Here is a 17,334-nt window from a genome sequence, read left to right on the forward strand (position 1 = left end):
GAATGTGCGCTTGGTGGGCCATCAATGGCGACCACGACTCCTTTACAACCACTAGATAATCTTGAATTGAATAATCTAGTTCGTCCATGACAAAGAGATATTTACGTGGGACCAAGATTATCGCATTTTGCAGAGGCAAGGTGGCAAGGCAATCTACATGAGCTACAAGTTGGTATGTTGGTTGCAACATTAGCTGGGGGTGATAAGTTGGGTCATCCCTTCTGGATTGCCAAAAAAATCATTGAAATTATTAAGGATGATGAAGGCAATCAAGTAAAGTCTATTATAGTTCATTGGTATCATAGCTCTTCCAAATATGCATTTACTGGGAAGTACTCTTTAGAGATGGGTAAAGATGTCAAAGGCACAAGCAGAAAGAGGAGAAGAAAGAATCTACCAAGCACGTTGTCATGATGAAAACCGTCCACAAGCGGAATCGGTGTACCGGAGCGTGGAAACCGACCCTTCATGCACGTGCGCCTTAAGTTGTACATAGGAGATCCTAGGAAGATTCGGTAGGTAGGGAGTAAAGGGGAAACGGCTCCTTCCTTGCCTATAAAAGGAGGGAGACGAGGAGAGTAAGGGGATCGCGGAGAGTCGAGGACGAAGTGCTATCGGATTGGGCGCGAAGGCTTCTCTCTCTCTCTATCTGGTTCGCAGACTCCATAGCTTCCTTCTGTGCAGGTTTCAGGAGGCTCGCGCTGCTCTGAGGAATGCCCGAGTGCTTCCGGCAGCACCTCCAACCTGTTCCTGTTTTTCTGTGCGTTTACGAACAGGTATCGGCATCTGTCCGCCGGCCTGTTCGGTTGTAACAGACTTTGTGTTTTGTTGTCCTCGTGTTCATGTTGTTTGTCTTGTCAATACATACATACTTTCGTGGTTTTCTGTGTCGCTGTCCCATTCGCGTCTTTGCGTCGAAGGGCCGTGTCCCTGTGAATCTACGCTCGCACGTAGTGGGTCTCTCTCTCTCTCTTACTCTTCGGTACAAGACCCCCGAGGTCCCGCCTCACTCCACGCATCCGCGAGGAATACCTCGACATATTTGGTGAACCCGACGTGAAAGAGGCGGCAGAAGAGCAGAAGATGAGGGGGTCGGATCTTGCAGAGGCCATGGCTTCGGCCGTGGATCTGATATTGAGCACACGCGAGGGCACCGGTGCCCTCGACAGAGCCATTGAGGCAGTCGTCGGTACGATCGGCCGTTTCAGCGGAAAGGATGCTACGAAGTATTTGGCGTCCTACGGGGCGGAAATGCTGATGCGGGACATTCCGAAAGAGAGGCGTCTTGCCGGGTTCCCTCGAGTGGCGATGCCGAGCATCCATGCGGAGGTGCTCGAGGTACGGGCAGAGAGCCGTACCTGGGAGGAGTTCGAAGGCCGACTCCTAGAGAAATATGGGCTGGACGACGCGCTCCGGCTTTCGAAATGGGACTTCATGGAATGGGTGGAGTCCCCCGGCAAAGGAAGAAACGCGTCGGCACTCCTCCGGGAGTTCGAAGAACGCTTTGCGCGCCTTTCGGCGCTTGACCGAACCATTCTGGATACGAGCCGGGTCCTACTGTTCGTCAAGTCGGTGGACGAGCGGGACCGGGATCAAGTCGGCTCCTTGCTAGAAACTGAAGACGGGCTGACAACCGACTGGGCTGCAGTTAAGAGAGTCTGTGGCCGTTTCGACAAACGGTGAGAATGGGCTGACAACGGGGCGGCCGGTGTGGGCTCTGTTACAGCAAGGAGGCTTGAACCGGCACCGCAAATGTGAAGGGAAGAAACCCGGGAATGGCCCGAAACCGGTCCGGCTTCGACCAGCATGGTCAATGGCTCGTCCGGAGGAGCAGCGCTAGAGGAGTTGACGCGGGCGATAAAGGATCTCCAGATCGCCCAGACTCGAAGGGAAGGTGGCGAACCGGCTCGTGACCGACGGCCGGCAGCGGGGAACAGGTGCATGTGGTGCGACGAGGTCGGCCACATTCGGAAGGACTGCGGCGATTTCGCAGAGGCGTTGAGAAACCGGGTGGTGTACCTGTGGGAAGGCCGGGTGCACGTTGGCGACACCAGGAGGGCCCTGAGCCGAAACGATGGGCGAGGAGGTATGAAGAGACTGATGGAAGAGGCAGCGGCCCGACACGTGGAGGCCATCCACTACTCGGCGTCAGCCGGTATTCAGGTCGGGGGCAGCGAGGCCCGAAAGGAGAGTAAAGACGGTTTCTGGTCGGCATTGCTGGAAGGCCTCGCCGGCGCGCGGCTGAGGAAAGATGAAACGGACCGCGCTGAGAGACGGGTCCGGGAAATAACCGGGTGGAGCGATCCGGTCGAGGAGAAGACGGGCTTCGTAGAAGCCGCTTGCCGGAACTACGAGGCTCTGGTAGAAGAAAAATGAGTGGGGAAAGCCGGAGCGGCCGGGCCCTCACAACGGTACGAGACCCGATTCGGGCAACGACGGAACGATGCCGGTGGGCCCGGCCCGCAAGATAACCCCAGGAAGGGCGGGTACCGACTAGGGACAGAAATAGAAAGGACTACGGACCTACGAAAGGTCCTAGAAGAACGGATCCTCGACAGCAAAGTGGAGCTGTCATTACGGGAGGTGCTAGGGATCGCCAAGAAGGAGTTCCACGACTCCATTGTAGACTTGGTGAAACGGAAGAGACTGTCGACGGAGACGGAACCGGAAAGACCGGTGGAGGTGCGGACGACGCACATCGACGACTCGGCGCTGGCAGATGAGTGGGCGGAGAGCCACTATTCGAGGCCACACTGGGCCCGAGCGACCACGGAGACCCCGGTAAAGATCGGAGGTGTTCAGGAACCGGTGGTGGCGTTGGTGGACCACGGTTCGGAAATAAACTTAATGTCCATGGACTTCTATAAGAAGGGAAAGTGGCCGATCAACACCAGGCACGGGTGGAAGATACGGGCGGCGACGCGCGCCACGGACGAACTGCACGGGGCCTGCCCGAATAATGCAAGTAAAGATCGGCGACGTCGAGATTGACCAGCACTTCTTCGTACAGGAGACGTCCTCGCATCCGATCATATTAGGGGAACCATACATCACGGCGGCGAGGATGGAGACCAAGGTGCTGGACAACGGTTCGGCCTACGCGAGGGTCAAAAGCCAGGATGGGCGCCATTCGGTGCAATTTTTGACGGTGCGGCCGAACCACGAGAGGAACCGCGAATCCCTCGGTGGCGAGAACCGGGAGGATTTTTAGAGAGGGCTGCCAAGGCGTGGGGCCGAGACAGTCCGGACACTCAGGAAAGACCCCACGACTATACGATAGGTAGAAAAATTTGCTTCTCCAACAATGGAGGGTGTATGATGGTCGGCATCGTTGGCCGAGAAAAGACAAGGGCGGAAGAGCGACTTCGAGCGTGCGGAGTTCTCGGCCCGGACGAGGAAATCAGCGGAGCCGTGGAGGCGGTCTCCTTCGACGACACCTTAGGGATGCTGAGGAAGGTTGCCAGAGAAGACCTTAACGAAGACCGGACGATACCGGTATGTTCCGAAGAGATGTACGAAGTCATCGCGGACTTCAGTCGGGGGCTCGGGTCGGATCGGACGGCCCGAGTTAGCACAAAGTATAAGACTGTGGACCGGAAGGTAAGGCCAGTCGCGGCACCCTTACCGGAGGGCAGCGAGTCCCGGATCAGAGGGGTTGCGTCGGCCCCCAGTTTACGAGATCCGGCCCGCATAGGACACACCTTCACCGACGGGACGCTCCAGGAGCTCAAGATCGGTGGGGGCGGGTTCCTACTGCCGGCGGAGGAAGACCGGTTTCGGAGGATGCTCAGAAGGCACGGGAAAGCCTTCGCATTCTCACCGGAAGAAATCGGGTGCGTAGACCCGACGATCGTGGAGCCGATGGTGATATTCACGGTACCGCATGTGCCGTGGAATCTCAAGCCGATCCCGGTACCGAGAGCTCACATCCCGAAGTTGATGGAGCTACTGAGGCAGAAAGTAGATATGGGCATTCTCGAACCGTCGAGTGCCCCATACTCGAACCGATGGTTTACCGTACCGAAGAAAAACGAAACGTTGCGCTTCATTCAAGACCTGCAGCCGGTCAACAGAGTGACCATCCGGAACGCAGGAATCGGACCGACTATAGACGAGTTCGCGGAGGCCTTCGCCGGAAGGTCGATTTACTCGGTCGGTGATCTGTACTCGGGGTACGACCAGTTCCAGCTAGCCGTGGAGAGCAGAGACATTACGACAATGCGAACTCCCCTCGGCCTAGTCCGAATGTGTACCCTGCCACAAGGAGGGACCAACTCGGTGGCCCACATGGTGAATGCAATGAACAAAGTACTGAGGGATTGCATACCGGACATCACCATGCCGTTTCTAGACGACATCCCCATAAAGGGGTGCCCGGTGGAAGAGAAGGACGAGACACTCGGGCCGGACGGATGCCGGCGATTCGTAGCAACACACATCGACGACTGCGAGAAGGTGCTACAAAGGCTAGAGGACGCGAGGCTCACCTTCTCCGGAGAGAAATCGGCCTTCGGGCAATCGGAAATCCTGGTAGTCGGGCACCTATGTGGGCCATATGGCCGGAAGCCGTCTCCGGCAAAGGTAGAAGCCATCTCCGCGATGAAGACCGACTGTAGCTCGGTTACGGAAGTTCGGAGGTTCCTGGGGGCATGCGCATTCTACCACATATGGATCCCGCATTACGCCCACGTTGCGGAGCCGCTATACGGGTTGCTGAAGAAGGGGCAAAGATTCGAGTGGCGAGACGAGCACACGGGGTCGGTCCGGAAGCTGAAGGAAGCTCTTACGGCAGCTCCGGCGCTCCGGAAGGCTGTCTACGAGAAGGGTACCCCGGTATACATAACGGTGGATACGAGTCCGACCGGGATCGGATGGGTCGTCAACCAAGAAGACGAGGATGGCATTCGGTTCCCGATCCGATTCGGCGCGAAGGTCCTCAGTGAGCGACAGCGAGGGTACGCCCAGGTTAAACGAGAACTCTGGGGTATCGTTTCGGCAGTAAAGGCGGACAAAGACTACCTGATCGGGACAGAAGTGATTATCGAGACGGATTGCCTGCCGATTCTTGGCATGGTTTCCGGATGCGCGACACCGGACCTGGCGATGCTCAGGTGGATAGCGTACATCAAGTCCCTGGACCCAGAGATACAACACATTTCCGGAAAGGACAACGCCATGGCCGACATGCTTTCAAGGGCGAGGTTTGATGACGAGGGCGGCATGGTTTTGGAGGACGAAGAAGTCGGCGTGGACTTCTTCGAGGCGGCGTACGTGACGACCGATGGGACGAGCACTCCAGCACTTAACAACTTCGACGAGAGCAAGTACGACGGCGAGTGGCTCCAGATCGGTGGATTCTTGAGGACAATGACGTCGGATGCATCATGGACGAAGGACGAGGCCAACCGGATCCGGAAGAAAGCTTACCGATTCTTTCTCCGGGACGGATACTTATGGAAGCACCCGAAGAAGAGGGACGGCGCTCCGCTCCGGGTGGTGGCAATGAAGGAAGAACAGGAGGAGCTGCTGACGGCCTACCACGACAGCCCTTGGGCCGGACACCGTGGAACCTGGGCCACGTTCGAGAAGATAAAGGGGAAGTACTGGTGGCCGAGACTGTACCGGGACGTGCATCGATTCGTGACAACTTGCGAGAGCTGTCAGATGCACTCCTTAGTCCGACACCGAGACGAACTTCACCCTACGTACCCTCCGACCATCCACTTCAAATGGATGGTAGACCTGGTAACGATGTCGGTAGGAGTAGGACAGATGCGGTATCTGGTCCTGGCTCGGGAAGATCTAACGAACCAGGTGGAAGGCAGGGCCCTTCAGAACAAAACGACTACGGTCGTATGTCGGTTCCTGCTCGAGGACGTAATATGCAGGTACGGGTGCGTCGGGAAGATCGTGGCTGATCGCGGGGAGTTGGACGCCGAGGAGGCCGAGGAGCTGTTCGACCGGTTAGGGGTCAAGCTCTCGCTTACCACTGCGTACAATCCAGAGGCAAATGGGAAGGTAGAGCGCGGACACGGACCGATCGTCAAGGCGTTGGTTCGGGCATGCGGAGGTCAAGTCGGGAACTGGCCGCGACTACTGCCTTACGCGTTGTGGGCTGACCGGACTACGCACAGTTCGGTAACTGGATTCATGCCGGCAGAGCTCATGTTTGGGCAGAAGCCGATCATGCCGATCGAACGTACGGTCTCCTCATGGGCAACCGTGGACTGGAGAGACGAGATGAGCCGGGAGGAACTGTTGATGGCGCGCATACGACAACTCGAGCGGAGACCGGAGGACGTGGAGCAGGCTGCGGAAAGGCTTCGGGTGGCCAGGACGAGGAACAAAGCCCGTTCGACCGGACGCACCGGCTCCGACCGAAGAAAATCGAGGAAGGCGACTGGGTGCTAGTCTACGACAGCAGCCTCGACAACCAGCACCGAGCGACACGGAAGTTCGCAAGAAGGTGGTTCGGGCCTTACGTGGTACAAAGCGCCAACGACAACGGGACGTACCATCTGGCGGAACTCGACGGTACGAGAATGGCGATACCGGTAGCTGGGAAGCGGATCAAGACGTTCAAGAAGCGTCATGACGACAAGCCGGATCAGGTTGACTTGGACCGCGACGACGAGCGATCCGAAACCGAGGAAGAACCGACGGGCGGGGGAATGAAGGCTGGGCCGGTTTTCTCCGTCCAAACACAATTTGGCACATGCCGGTGGATGCGCGGTTAGGTGGGGGCGGATGTCATGATGAAAACCGTCCACAAGCGGAATCGGTGTACCGGAGCGTGGAAACCGACCCTTCATGCACGTGCGCCTTAAGTTGTACATAGGAGATCCTAGGAAGATTCGGTAGGTAGGGAGTAAAGGGGAAACGGCTCCTTCCTTGCCTATAAAAGGAGGGAGACGAGGAGAGTAAGGGGATCGCGGAGAGTCGAGGACGAAGTGCTGTCGGATTGGGCGCGAAGGCTTCTCTCTCTCTCTCTCTGGTTCGCAGACTCCATAGCTTCCTTCTGTGCAGGTTTCGGGAGGCTCGCGCTGCTCTGAGGAATGCCCGAGTGCTTCCGGCAGCACCTCCAACCTGTTCCTGTTTTTCTGTGCGTTTACGAACAGGTATCGGCATCTGTCCGCCGGCCTGTTCGGTTGTAACCGACTTCGTGTTTTGTTGTCCTCGTGTTCATGTTGTTTGTCTTGTCAATACATACATACTTTCGTGGTTTTCTGAGTCGCTGTCCCATTCGCGTCTTTGCGTCGAAGGGCCGTGTCCCTGTGAATCTACGCTCGCACGTAGTGGGTCTCTCTCTCTCTCTTACTCTTCGGTACAGGACCCCCGAGGTCCCGCCTCACTCCACGCATCCGCGAGGAATACCTCGACAACGTCTACTCTAGCACTTGATAATGTCGACATACTCGTGTCAGACTTATCCTTGACCAAAACAGGCCATCTAAGACAGACTACAATCAAGATAATAAAAGAGAAGATCCCAGATGTGCTTGTTGACGCAACACAGAGGTGAACAAGGAGTATGTCTCATAATCACGGTGATGTTGGATTGCAATTGGATGAAGACAGTGCATTGGTTGCTAGTGATTATGAGGATGAGACCTCACAAAGCTCTTTTAGTTCATCGGGTGGGTCTGAAGGGGAAGGCGTATCTTTGGGAATTGATGGATCTCATATATGAAATGTAAATATTGTATGTTAAATCAATATGGCGATTCACAAATATGTATAAATATATATGTTAGTCATTTTGTAATTTTTTTATGTTCTCTTTTAAATTTCACATGTCGATTATTAGGGGCATTTTTTGAAAGCCCTAAATTTTTGGACATGGTATAAATCAATATATTTTGATTCAATTTCCAAAACCGTTTATGCATGCGATGGTCCTTTTTGTGAAATGACCTACTTTGTGCCTTTTTTGAACGGACTGTTCTTAAATTGTGACATATTACCTGTTTCAAATGACCCGGTGTTAATTCTTATTTATTCTTTTTATAGATTTTTTGGTGTATACGCCCATTATGGGGGAGTGTCGAATACGGATCTCTAATGGCCGTATTCACATTGTCCCTTCGAACAGTCTAGGTTTAGGACATCTTTGTAAATATGTCAAAGGGAGTTGCCCTAGCCATATAAAGGGCTTTGTAACCTAACTCAAAAGTTGTTGCTATTGTGAGAGAGTCGTTGTCTCCATTGTATTGTAACTAGTCTGAATAAACTGTTACATTGTGTGCCTTCTCTCTCTCTCTCTCTCTCTCATTCTGTTCTTTGATCTTGCTTTCATCTTGTGCACTCAGTAATCTTCATCTCATTGTGTTGTTGATGTTTCCGCATTGGTGCCCTCCATTCCCAACATCGAGGGCCCAGACTCGTAGAGTCTTTGAGCAAGGGGTTAGAAGGGTGGGGGGAAATGGTCTTCGGATGTAGGAGTTATTCTAGTGCCTGGTCATGCTAGTGTGAACAGGCTTTACCTAGGCAAGGTGTTTGGCTTGTGTGGTTTTGATGCATATTTCTTGATGTTGAGTTCGATATTTCCTAAATGGTGTGTATTGTGGAGAGGTGGTTCTCGCTGGTACGAGGTTTTGGTGTGGGTATTCGGTTTTGTTTAGGGATCCAGAATTGGTTAGTTCCTATCTACCATCCTTGGGCTTTGGTGAGCTTCTTTCGCACTGGCCATATAGCAAGTTGTCCTTTTCGGGGTCCTTCGACAAAAGCTGCATGAAGGTTTACCTACGCATGTGATGGCCTCGTCCGGTTGTTGGTATCGGTTGCTAGATTCTAAGGAACTATACGGTGACGATTGTCGGGTTAATTGGCAAACTTTTTATTCGGAGTTGTTTGAGGGGTGGTTAGGGTTTGGATGGATAGTCTAGCTGTGGGGGTGGTGTTGACGAGTTTTTCCGCCCTCAAACCTTTAGCGGTTTGGAAAGTTATGGTGTTTTTGCTTGGCGATATTAGACATTCACTTGTATGACACCAATCTAAGACGCAAAGGCAAGATGTATACCACACCTTTGATGGGAGGACGCAAACTCGCATTATTTGGGTGTTGTATTGTGTCTTGACCATACACATGAAAGCTCTGACGCAGCACGATGTGGACCCCTTGAAGCCAAGGAAGTTGTCGTTGCATGCTTCGAGGTCTAGGAATCCTAGCTACGCCCACGTTTCGAAGGACAAAACAGTTAGTGAGGCTCTAGTGTTGATTATCACCGTTAGAGGAACACCATTGGCGAAGCATGGTAAGTAGGTTGTCAAGGCGTTAGGATCCATTGACCCAACAATAGCTACAAAGTGGGTATCACTTTGTCATTTTAACTTAGCTTGTGCATTGTGGACATTGGTTTCGAGCCAGGCCATGCAACCTTTGGATGCTTTAAGTTTGGCCTCCACTTCTCGTTGTTGGGCAATGAGTAATGCTTCTAGGGTGAGGGGTCCATAATAGCGTTTTAGCTTGCTCCCGTTGAGATGAATCCCAAGATGTCGATTCCTTCGAGTGTGCGTATTCAACATGCACTTGTCTTGGTAATCTCTGAGACTACATAGGGGCTTTCTCCTCGTAATTTGAGCTTCTTTTTCTATCATTGGGAGATGAATTTGAGGGTCATATCCCCTTCGGCGAGATCTTTATCCTTTACTTTATTGTCGTGCCACACTTTTCTATTGCCTTTTTCTATCATGAGTGGTTGGAATGCAAGTAGTTGAGTTTTTGTCAACCGTTCCAAGTAACAATCAGCAACGGTTTGGTTTGAGAGTGTCAAAACCAAACCGTTCAAAAAATTTGAAACTTGAACCAAGCCACGAAACCATTAAACCAAAATTGTTTAAACCTAACCATTAAAAAAGCCAAACCGTTAAAATTGTGATTTTGTGGTTTGGTTTCAGTTTTCACTTAGGTCAAAATTCAAATTCAAAATTTATTATTATTATTTTAAATGTTTATTTTTCAAAAAATTAAAAACGTTTCCTAAAATGTGAGAATTAGGCTTAAAAATGAAAAGATTAGGCTTAAACCGTGGTTCCTAACCATTGAAACCGAATAGAATAGAATTGTTCACCCCCCAAATTGAACCGAACCGAAACAGAACAGTTAAAAACTTGAACCTGAACTGAACCAAACCATTTAAACCATTAAGTCGTTCAACCGCAGTTTCACGTTTCAGTTCTGTTCAAACTGAACCGTTGCCTACTATTAGTGATGGGAGAGGATTCCCTTCCCATCGCTCTTGTACGGCTATCTTGAGGCTAGGGACGATGGACTCAACTCGGAGTACCGCCTCTTGCCTGTAGACTTATTTAAAAGGCGTGTGACAAGTCACAATTTTATAGGAGGTGTGGAAGGCCCACAGTGTGGCTTGGAGATTGGTGCCCCAGTCGGACCGAGATGCTTCGATTATCTTCATAAGTACTGTACATAATAAAAAACTTTGAAATATGCCAAATGCTTTCCTCTAATTTTTTTATTTTTTTATTTTTTATTTTTTTCCTTCAAAGATTTTCCTCAGTAGTATTAAGAAAAAACATGTAAATGCTATAACTTAAGCTTGTGTGGCCAAAAGCTTACAATTTTTCATGTACAATGATATACTATAATCCTAAGGCCGAAGATAGGACTTTGTAAATGGTGTTGAAATTTGTTGCTACACTCTACCGTGCTTCACTGGTATTCAAGAAAGGGTACATAATGCTTTCCTCTAATTATCAAATGCCCATAAGCTTTTCTTGTTTCCCCACATTTTTGAGGTCAATGCTCCAACAAAAAACTAGATAAATGGACTATATAATCCTAAAATAGTACAAACTATTAAGAAAATGGGAATGACAATTTGAATACATCAGATTACACATTTAATTGGAAGGGTATTTGGGGAATAAACTTCAAAGATAAGCTTATGTTGGAAACTAAATAGAATCTTCTAAGTCATTCAATTTGTTTACCCTATAAACATTACAAGATTTGGATATTTAAAGTAAACTTGTGCAAAAACATGACTTATAGTTTCATTTATCAAAGTCCATGAATTGGATTAAAATGTTTGTAACCCACGTACACTTGGTTTTTCCCAAGGTTAATGCATGAGCATGACATTTGATCTTTAGAGACCCACCGTGGTTGACAAAGAATTTTGTTTTCTAATCATCAATTATCATTAGCACAATAAGACAGTACTATGATGGAAGTTTTAGTTAGTTTAGAGGAGGGTGCTAATTGAAAGAACCCCACCATGTTTTCTAACAAATTGTTGATAAAATGCATTTATGATAGTGTTCAAGTAGGAACCTATGATACATACCCCAATGTTAATGTGAATGTGCTAACATTTAACTTTTACAATAAGGCCCACCTTGCTTAACAAAGGTCCTGTTTTGTAATTATTCATTATAATTAACACAATAAGACATTACTACCACACAAGTTTTGGATAATTTAGAATAAGATGCTACTTGAAACGTCCCCACCAGTTTTCCAAATGAAATGCCTTTAAGCTTGCGTTAAACTGGATGTTGATGATAGATAGTCAAATGTTAATGAACTTCATGACATTTAGCCTTTAGAATGAGACCCACCTTGTTTGACAAAGGTTTTTGTTTTCTAGTTATTAACTATGATTAGCCCAATAAGACTATTATTATGCAAGTTTTAGTTAGTTTAAAAGATGATGCAGTTACTTAAAATGCCCCCACCATTTTTTCTAAAACATTATTGATAAGATATCTTTAAGCTTGTGTTAAAGTAGTAGTCAACAATACAAAGCCCAATGTTAATGAACTTCATGAAAAAATTGTTATTTGGTTATCTTGTCATATTCATATCCTTGGTTATATTAGGGCGTATACTCCACACACACACCTATTGTATGAAACAATTCTCATAGTAATGTGAGGGTTATAAAATAGATAAAAAGCTCCTAGATTATGCCGAGAAAGAACTACAAATTCTAAAACATTTGACTATCACAACATATGCATGTGAAAGGGTAACAATGTAGCCATAAAAAAAGTTGGGTTGCCTTGAGAAAGGAAATTGTGTGTCTTTATTCCTACTTTGTTCCTACTACGTCAGATTGATCGAGAAGCAATGGCATCGATGGGATTTAAGCCTACATCATGAAAAACATATTATTTAGGAGATTTACATTGAATACTTGGTTAAATGTTTTTAAAGCTTTCTTGTTGCATGACACAATATAACCTAAAATGCATGATTTCCTTGTAGAAGAACACACACTTGAAAGAGGTTTGAACAAAATCTACAATGTTGCATTATTCTAAGGACATGGATGGTTTGAATCTATTCATATTATATCATACACATGGAATAGGCCTATGTTACCACTCTAACATGTATATGGGGAAGTATATGGGCTTGTGTATGGTCCATAGGGTCCTAACATGTATAGGGTGTCCTTGTATATGGTTGTACGTGTAGCCCCATGCATGATGGCATGATGTATATTGGATGGTTGAGGGGTGGATATGTGCCATAGTTTCTCTCGTATATAGGGGGCTACAAAAGTAATTACATATGGGTATAGTAGCCCTCATATTAACAAGCCATTATTTACGGTTGCCAAGCAATCACCAACTTGTACCAAGCAATCATACTCACCAACTTATGAAATTACCTTAAAAAATGAGTAATCTACACTAAAATACCATTGAATTAATTGTGAGACACTTGCACACATGAGAACGACAAAAAATTCCTGAGTCCCAAAATCTAAAATTTTCATCGACGACGTATAAACATTGAATTACCTTACTACAAATTACATCACTTATTATTCATTTACACCCTCTCAAAAGCGTTTGCCTTTCTAAATAATAAGATGGAAGGACATTTTTTGTCAATCCATAGTGGCATAGGAATTTCGGACTATCTAGCCATGTGCTTGTTACCTTTACACATTAGCGATCCAATGATGGAAAAAAGGTTTTGGAGTTTTGAGTATGTTGCCACTGAGCAAATTGTAACTACGAGTCCGATTCAAGGGGTCCTCATTTATATTTTTAGCCTTGTAACAATGATTGCAATGATGATGATTGACAAATGCGAAGGACATGAAGATATGTTAAAGCGTCGGCGATTATGGCTGAGGGGCTAGAGGGAGGGAGGGGGCTTTCCTTTGTTGTGAATCTTATGTCTCTAACTTTTTACGACCTGGGCAAGGAAGGAAATGTCTTCTTCGAATAGAGAGAGGGGTTTTTTTTGGGGGGGGGGGGGATTTTCTCTTTCTCTTTTTTCGAGCACGCGCGAGTGTGAGTAAATGTCTCTCGATTTGTGGGTCATTTCTGGTTTTCTCTTCGCCGCTAAATTTAGCGGCGAATGTGGAGGGACAGAAGCGAGGGAGGGGGCTTTTAGCATTCCGGCCGCCTTCGATGGAGGAGGAAAGTGGGCCAAATCTGGCGGCCTTGAAACAGGCGGTTTTTTTGTCCAGAAGCGATTTATTTCTTCACTAGCGGCACGTGACGGCAGGTTGAGCGTTTATGCCTCCCCCCCCTCCCCCCCGATTAGCCTCCTTTTACACTACTGAAGCTTCACGGCCCTTCATATTCAACGTGTTTATCATCATCACATTCTCCCCCCCCCCCTCACCGGCCCTATAAACCTTTAGCTTTCTTCCTTTGTTCTTCCACAAAGTACAAAAAAGAAGAAGCTTTCCTTGTCTCTTACCCTCCCCTCCCCCCATCGCCATGAAGCTTCCTCTCTCCTTTCTCGCCATGCATACCAACTTCTCTGCACGGGTGGGGCCTGATGAGCACCCCGCAGAGTATGATGCGACCGATATATTCTCTCGCTTTCCTTCTTCGGCGGGAACACAAGAAGAAGAAGAAGAAGAAGAAGAAGAAGAAGCTGTACCAGGTATTAAGCTCAATACAATCGATTCTTCTTCTCCTCCCTCACACAGTGTTATCATCGTTGGTGCTGGACCTTCTGGCATGGCCACTGCTGCGTGCTTCAAGAGTCTTGGCATTCCTTTCATCATCATCGAGCGAGCTGATTGCATCGCTTCGTTGTGGAAAGAAAGAACATATGATCGCCTCAAATTACACATAGCCAAGGAGTATTGCAAACTCCCTCTCATGCCCCTACCTGATTCTCTCCCGCCTTTCGTTACCAGAGAACAGTTCGTCCATTACTTAGACGAATATGCTGCAAAATTCCAGCTCAAACCTCGCTTTAACGAGACCGTGCAATCTGCTAGTTATGATGAATCTTCACAGACATGGCAAGTCTATACGACGGTAGTTGGTCCATTTGCCGAAGGACCTCGTCGACACCACGTTAAGCATGTGGGAAGATGGCTTGTTGTTGCCACCGGTGAGAATGCAGAAGCTGTTTTGCCTGACATTCCTGGTCTAAAGGATTTCAAAGGCTCTTGTGTGCATTCCAGTCAGTATAAGAATGGTTCTTCTTACAAGGGTAAGAAGGTTCTTGTCATTGGTTCGGGAAACTCAGGAATGGAGATAGCTCTCGATCTCGCCAACAATGGTGCTGATACGTCAATTGTTGTTCGAAGCCCTGTAAGTTTCTGTAACCTCATAAACAGCCTTAAACCACTCGCTAATTGTATCATACAGAATTCTGCAAGCTCTACTGTAGAAAATAACTTCACCTGTCATGTATAGATTAAGATGTTAAAAAGCTTAATATATTCTGCATGCTCCCTTGTTGCGGATCAGCTTTTCCTCATCGTATGTCTATGACACGATTAGAAATATGTATGTAGTACTCCTTTCGTATATACTATGCATATATTTTCATAACTTCGTTTCAGCTTTATTAGAAACGGAACGATTTGAGGCAAAATGTAAAAAAAATAAAAATATTTCGCAATTTTGTGTTGCAAAATGTGAACACGATTCCTCATCTAATTTTATGTATCATATCTCTGAACACTTTGACATGTGCCTTTATATATATGATCGCAGTTTCACATTCTTCCACGGGAAGTGTTCGGAAAGTCGACATTCTCTGTTGGAATGAGGTTAATGAAGTCTTTCCCCGTCTGGATGGTGGATTATTTTCTCGTGTCATACAGTAGGGTGGTGCTAGGAGACACAGCTGCTTATGGCATCCAAAGGCCTAAAATTGGACCTCTTGAGTTGAAGGCAAAAATGGGGAAAACTCCTGTTCTAGACGTTGGAACTCTGGACAAAATTCGCTCTGGCGACATCAAGGTAGATAAGATAATTCATTTATTTGCATTGAATGTTCAAATATGCCTTTTCCTTGAGTTGAATTGCAGCTTTACCTGCTATGCATTATGTATGACCTTTTTCTATTGACCTTGATTTGTACTATATCTCGTACTTTCTATATTTGCATTAGTTGCCATCTTCAGCTCCAAAATCTCACCACTTCTAGTTCCGGTTTACGAATTTCATGATTTCCACTGCGTTCGGTTGTGCAAATTCTCACCATTTCTTCCACCATTGTTACTACGAATTTCAACATGTCTACAAAATTGATCATGTCTGCCTTGAATTTTACCGTAAATTTACAAATGCTATTGCGGTGCTCAATTTTTGTGCAAAATCTAACTACTTCTGCCTCCACTGGAACTGCATTTCATTATTCCTGAATTCCACTGCATTGCTTGATTTATCTGCAAAACCTAGCCATTTCTACCTCTACTTGAACTGCATTGGTTGCAAAAAAAAACTCACCATTTCTTACACGTCGTTTAATCTATCTTCATTTCAAGGTCAAGTCTGCTGTCGAATGCCTGACAGAGACAGGAGTGACGTTTGTTAAAGGCACTACCGAGAGCTTCGATGCTATTATATTTGCTACTGGTTACAAAAGCAATGTTCTAGGTTGGTTAAAGGTACTAACTTGCGACTCTTGATCATCACTGTTAATAAAAATATCAAGTTGATCAGGTTATCGTACTATGAAACAATATTTCAAAGTGTGGTTTTATTGTGAATGAAAAATTGATCTAATTTTATATTTGTCTAATGAAAATTATCAGGACAAGGGGAAGTTCTTTGGATCCAATAGCATGCCACGACAGCCATGTCCACGCAATTGGAAGGGAGAGAATGGACTCTATGTTGCAGGTCTGTGTAAAAAAGGCGTTCTTGGAGCAACAACAGACGCCATGCTCATCTCTCAAGATCTATACCACTCTTATTTCAACGTCCGATCAAACAACAGGATCAATACATAATGATACGGATTTCAAGTAGCAGCGTTTATCTGATCACGATCTCTCTTTAATTTAGATTAGCATTTCTGATCATCTCCCTTTGATTATCATCTTTATCTGATCTAGTTCATCTAGCGCGAGTACCATCTTCTCTTTATATGATCATAGATTATAAGTATATGTCCCCGCTCAGACCTTTGCAGATCAATCAGCTACTATATTTCAACCTAGCTTTGATCGTCTGTGGTAAACGCGGAGTAGTTTAGCTAATTATCGGTGTAGCCTCTCAGCCCGCCTTTCTACATAGGATCCGTGGCTGCCTAGAGTTCGGTTTGAGGTAGGATTATAAAAGATATCTCATTAATATGTGGCCATGATCTGTACATTTTTAGTGGACCTTGATCCGTTAGCTGTAGGATAAGTTTTATCTCACAAGAGTTATGCTATATGACCCCTCGCTGGACATTTTGTGTAATGCAGCAGAAGGCTGGTCACTCATGAATTACTCGTGAAATTTCCGATTGAATTCTATAAGCTCTCTCATTTTTATGAAGATGTGAAATTCAACACATAACGATGTTTTGCCATAATGTTTTTAATACATATCAGAGTGATAGCGCCTATATTCGATTCGTAATTATATTCAATGGATATCTCTGGTTGAATTTAAATTTCTCTTCCTTTTCTTAGTTCATTCCCGCTGTTCCATGATCTATTAGTAATTAATTTCACCTTTCATTTTCGTTTATAAATTGTTTTGAAAATATCTTGTAGTAGTAATCCCCGCTTAATTCATTTCAAGATTCTACTGAATGAACATATCGTGGTTAGAGCGTAACCCGGAATCAGCACTAAATTAGCATATTTGACACACAGCTAATCTCTCTCTCTCTCTCTCTCTCTCTCTCTCTCCGTTTGCTCATTTCTATCTGTTACGATTTATCTTCCATTAAGGCTGTTAATTTCTTTTCGAGACAGGTAGCCTGCATAGTAGTTTGCAGTATCGTAAGAACGGTGGGACAAAAATTTCCTTCTATTTTATCAAATGTTACTGCACACCCCACCCTATATGATTTGTAGTAGTGCATTCGATATCGTTAATTGATATACAACTCAAGGTAGCTGATGGTCAGAATAACCGGTTTACAATATTCAGAATGATAAA

The 17,334-nt window shown here is 46.7% G+C and overlaps 1 protein-coding gene across 1 annotated transcript; it reads left to right on the forward strand.

Annotated features, from left to right (window-relative positions):
- The first annotated feature begins 13,698 nt into the window (after positions 1-13,698).
- Positions 13,699-16,863, forward strand: LOC147855456 (putative indole-3-pyruvate monooxygenase YUCCA9). Its single transcript, XM_087330750.1, has 4 exons — positions 13,699-14,538; positions 14,947-15,195; positions 15,723-15,845; positions 15,993-16,863. The coding sequence occupies exons 1-4, from the start codon at positions 13,708-13,710 to the stop codon at positions 16,188-16,190; spliced, it is 1,401 nt and encodes a 466-aa protein (XP_087186876.1). The 5' UTR covers positions 13,699-13,707; the 3' UTR covers positions 16,191-16,863.
- The last annotated feature ends 471 nt before the right edge of the window (positions 16,864-17,334 follow it).

This window comes from Azolla caroliniana, unplaced genomic scaffold (genome assembly GCF_043228905.1).
Source record: "Azolla caroliniana isolate FFs.n. ecotype wild unplaced genomic scaffold, voAzoCaro1.0.p SCAF_14, whole genome shotgun sequence".
Taxonomy (NCBI): domain Eukaryota; kingdom Viridiplantae; phylum Streptophyta; class Polypodiopsida; order Salviniales; family Salviniaceae; genus Azolla; species Azolla caroliniana.

Coding starts and splice junctions, on each gene's coding strand:
- LOC147855456 (XM_087330750.1), top strand. CDS start 13,708: ATGAAGCTTCCTCTCTCCTTTCTCGCCATGCATACCAACTTCTCTGCA. Junction 15,196..15,722: donor TTCGCTCTGGCGACATCAAG/GTAGATAAGATA, acceptor CTTCATTTCAAG/GTCAAGTCTGCTGTCGAATG. Junction 15,846..15,992: donor ATGTTCTAGGTTGGTTAAAG/GTACTAACTTGC, acceptor GAAAATTATCAG/GACAAGGGGAAGTTCTTTGG.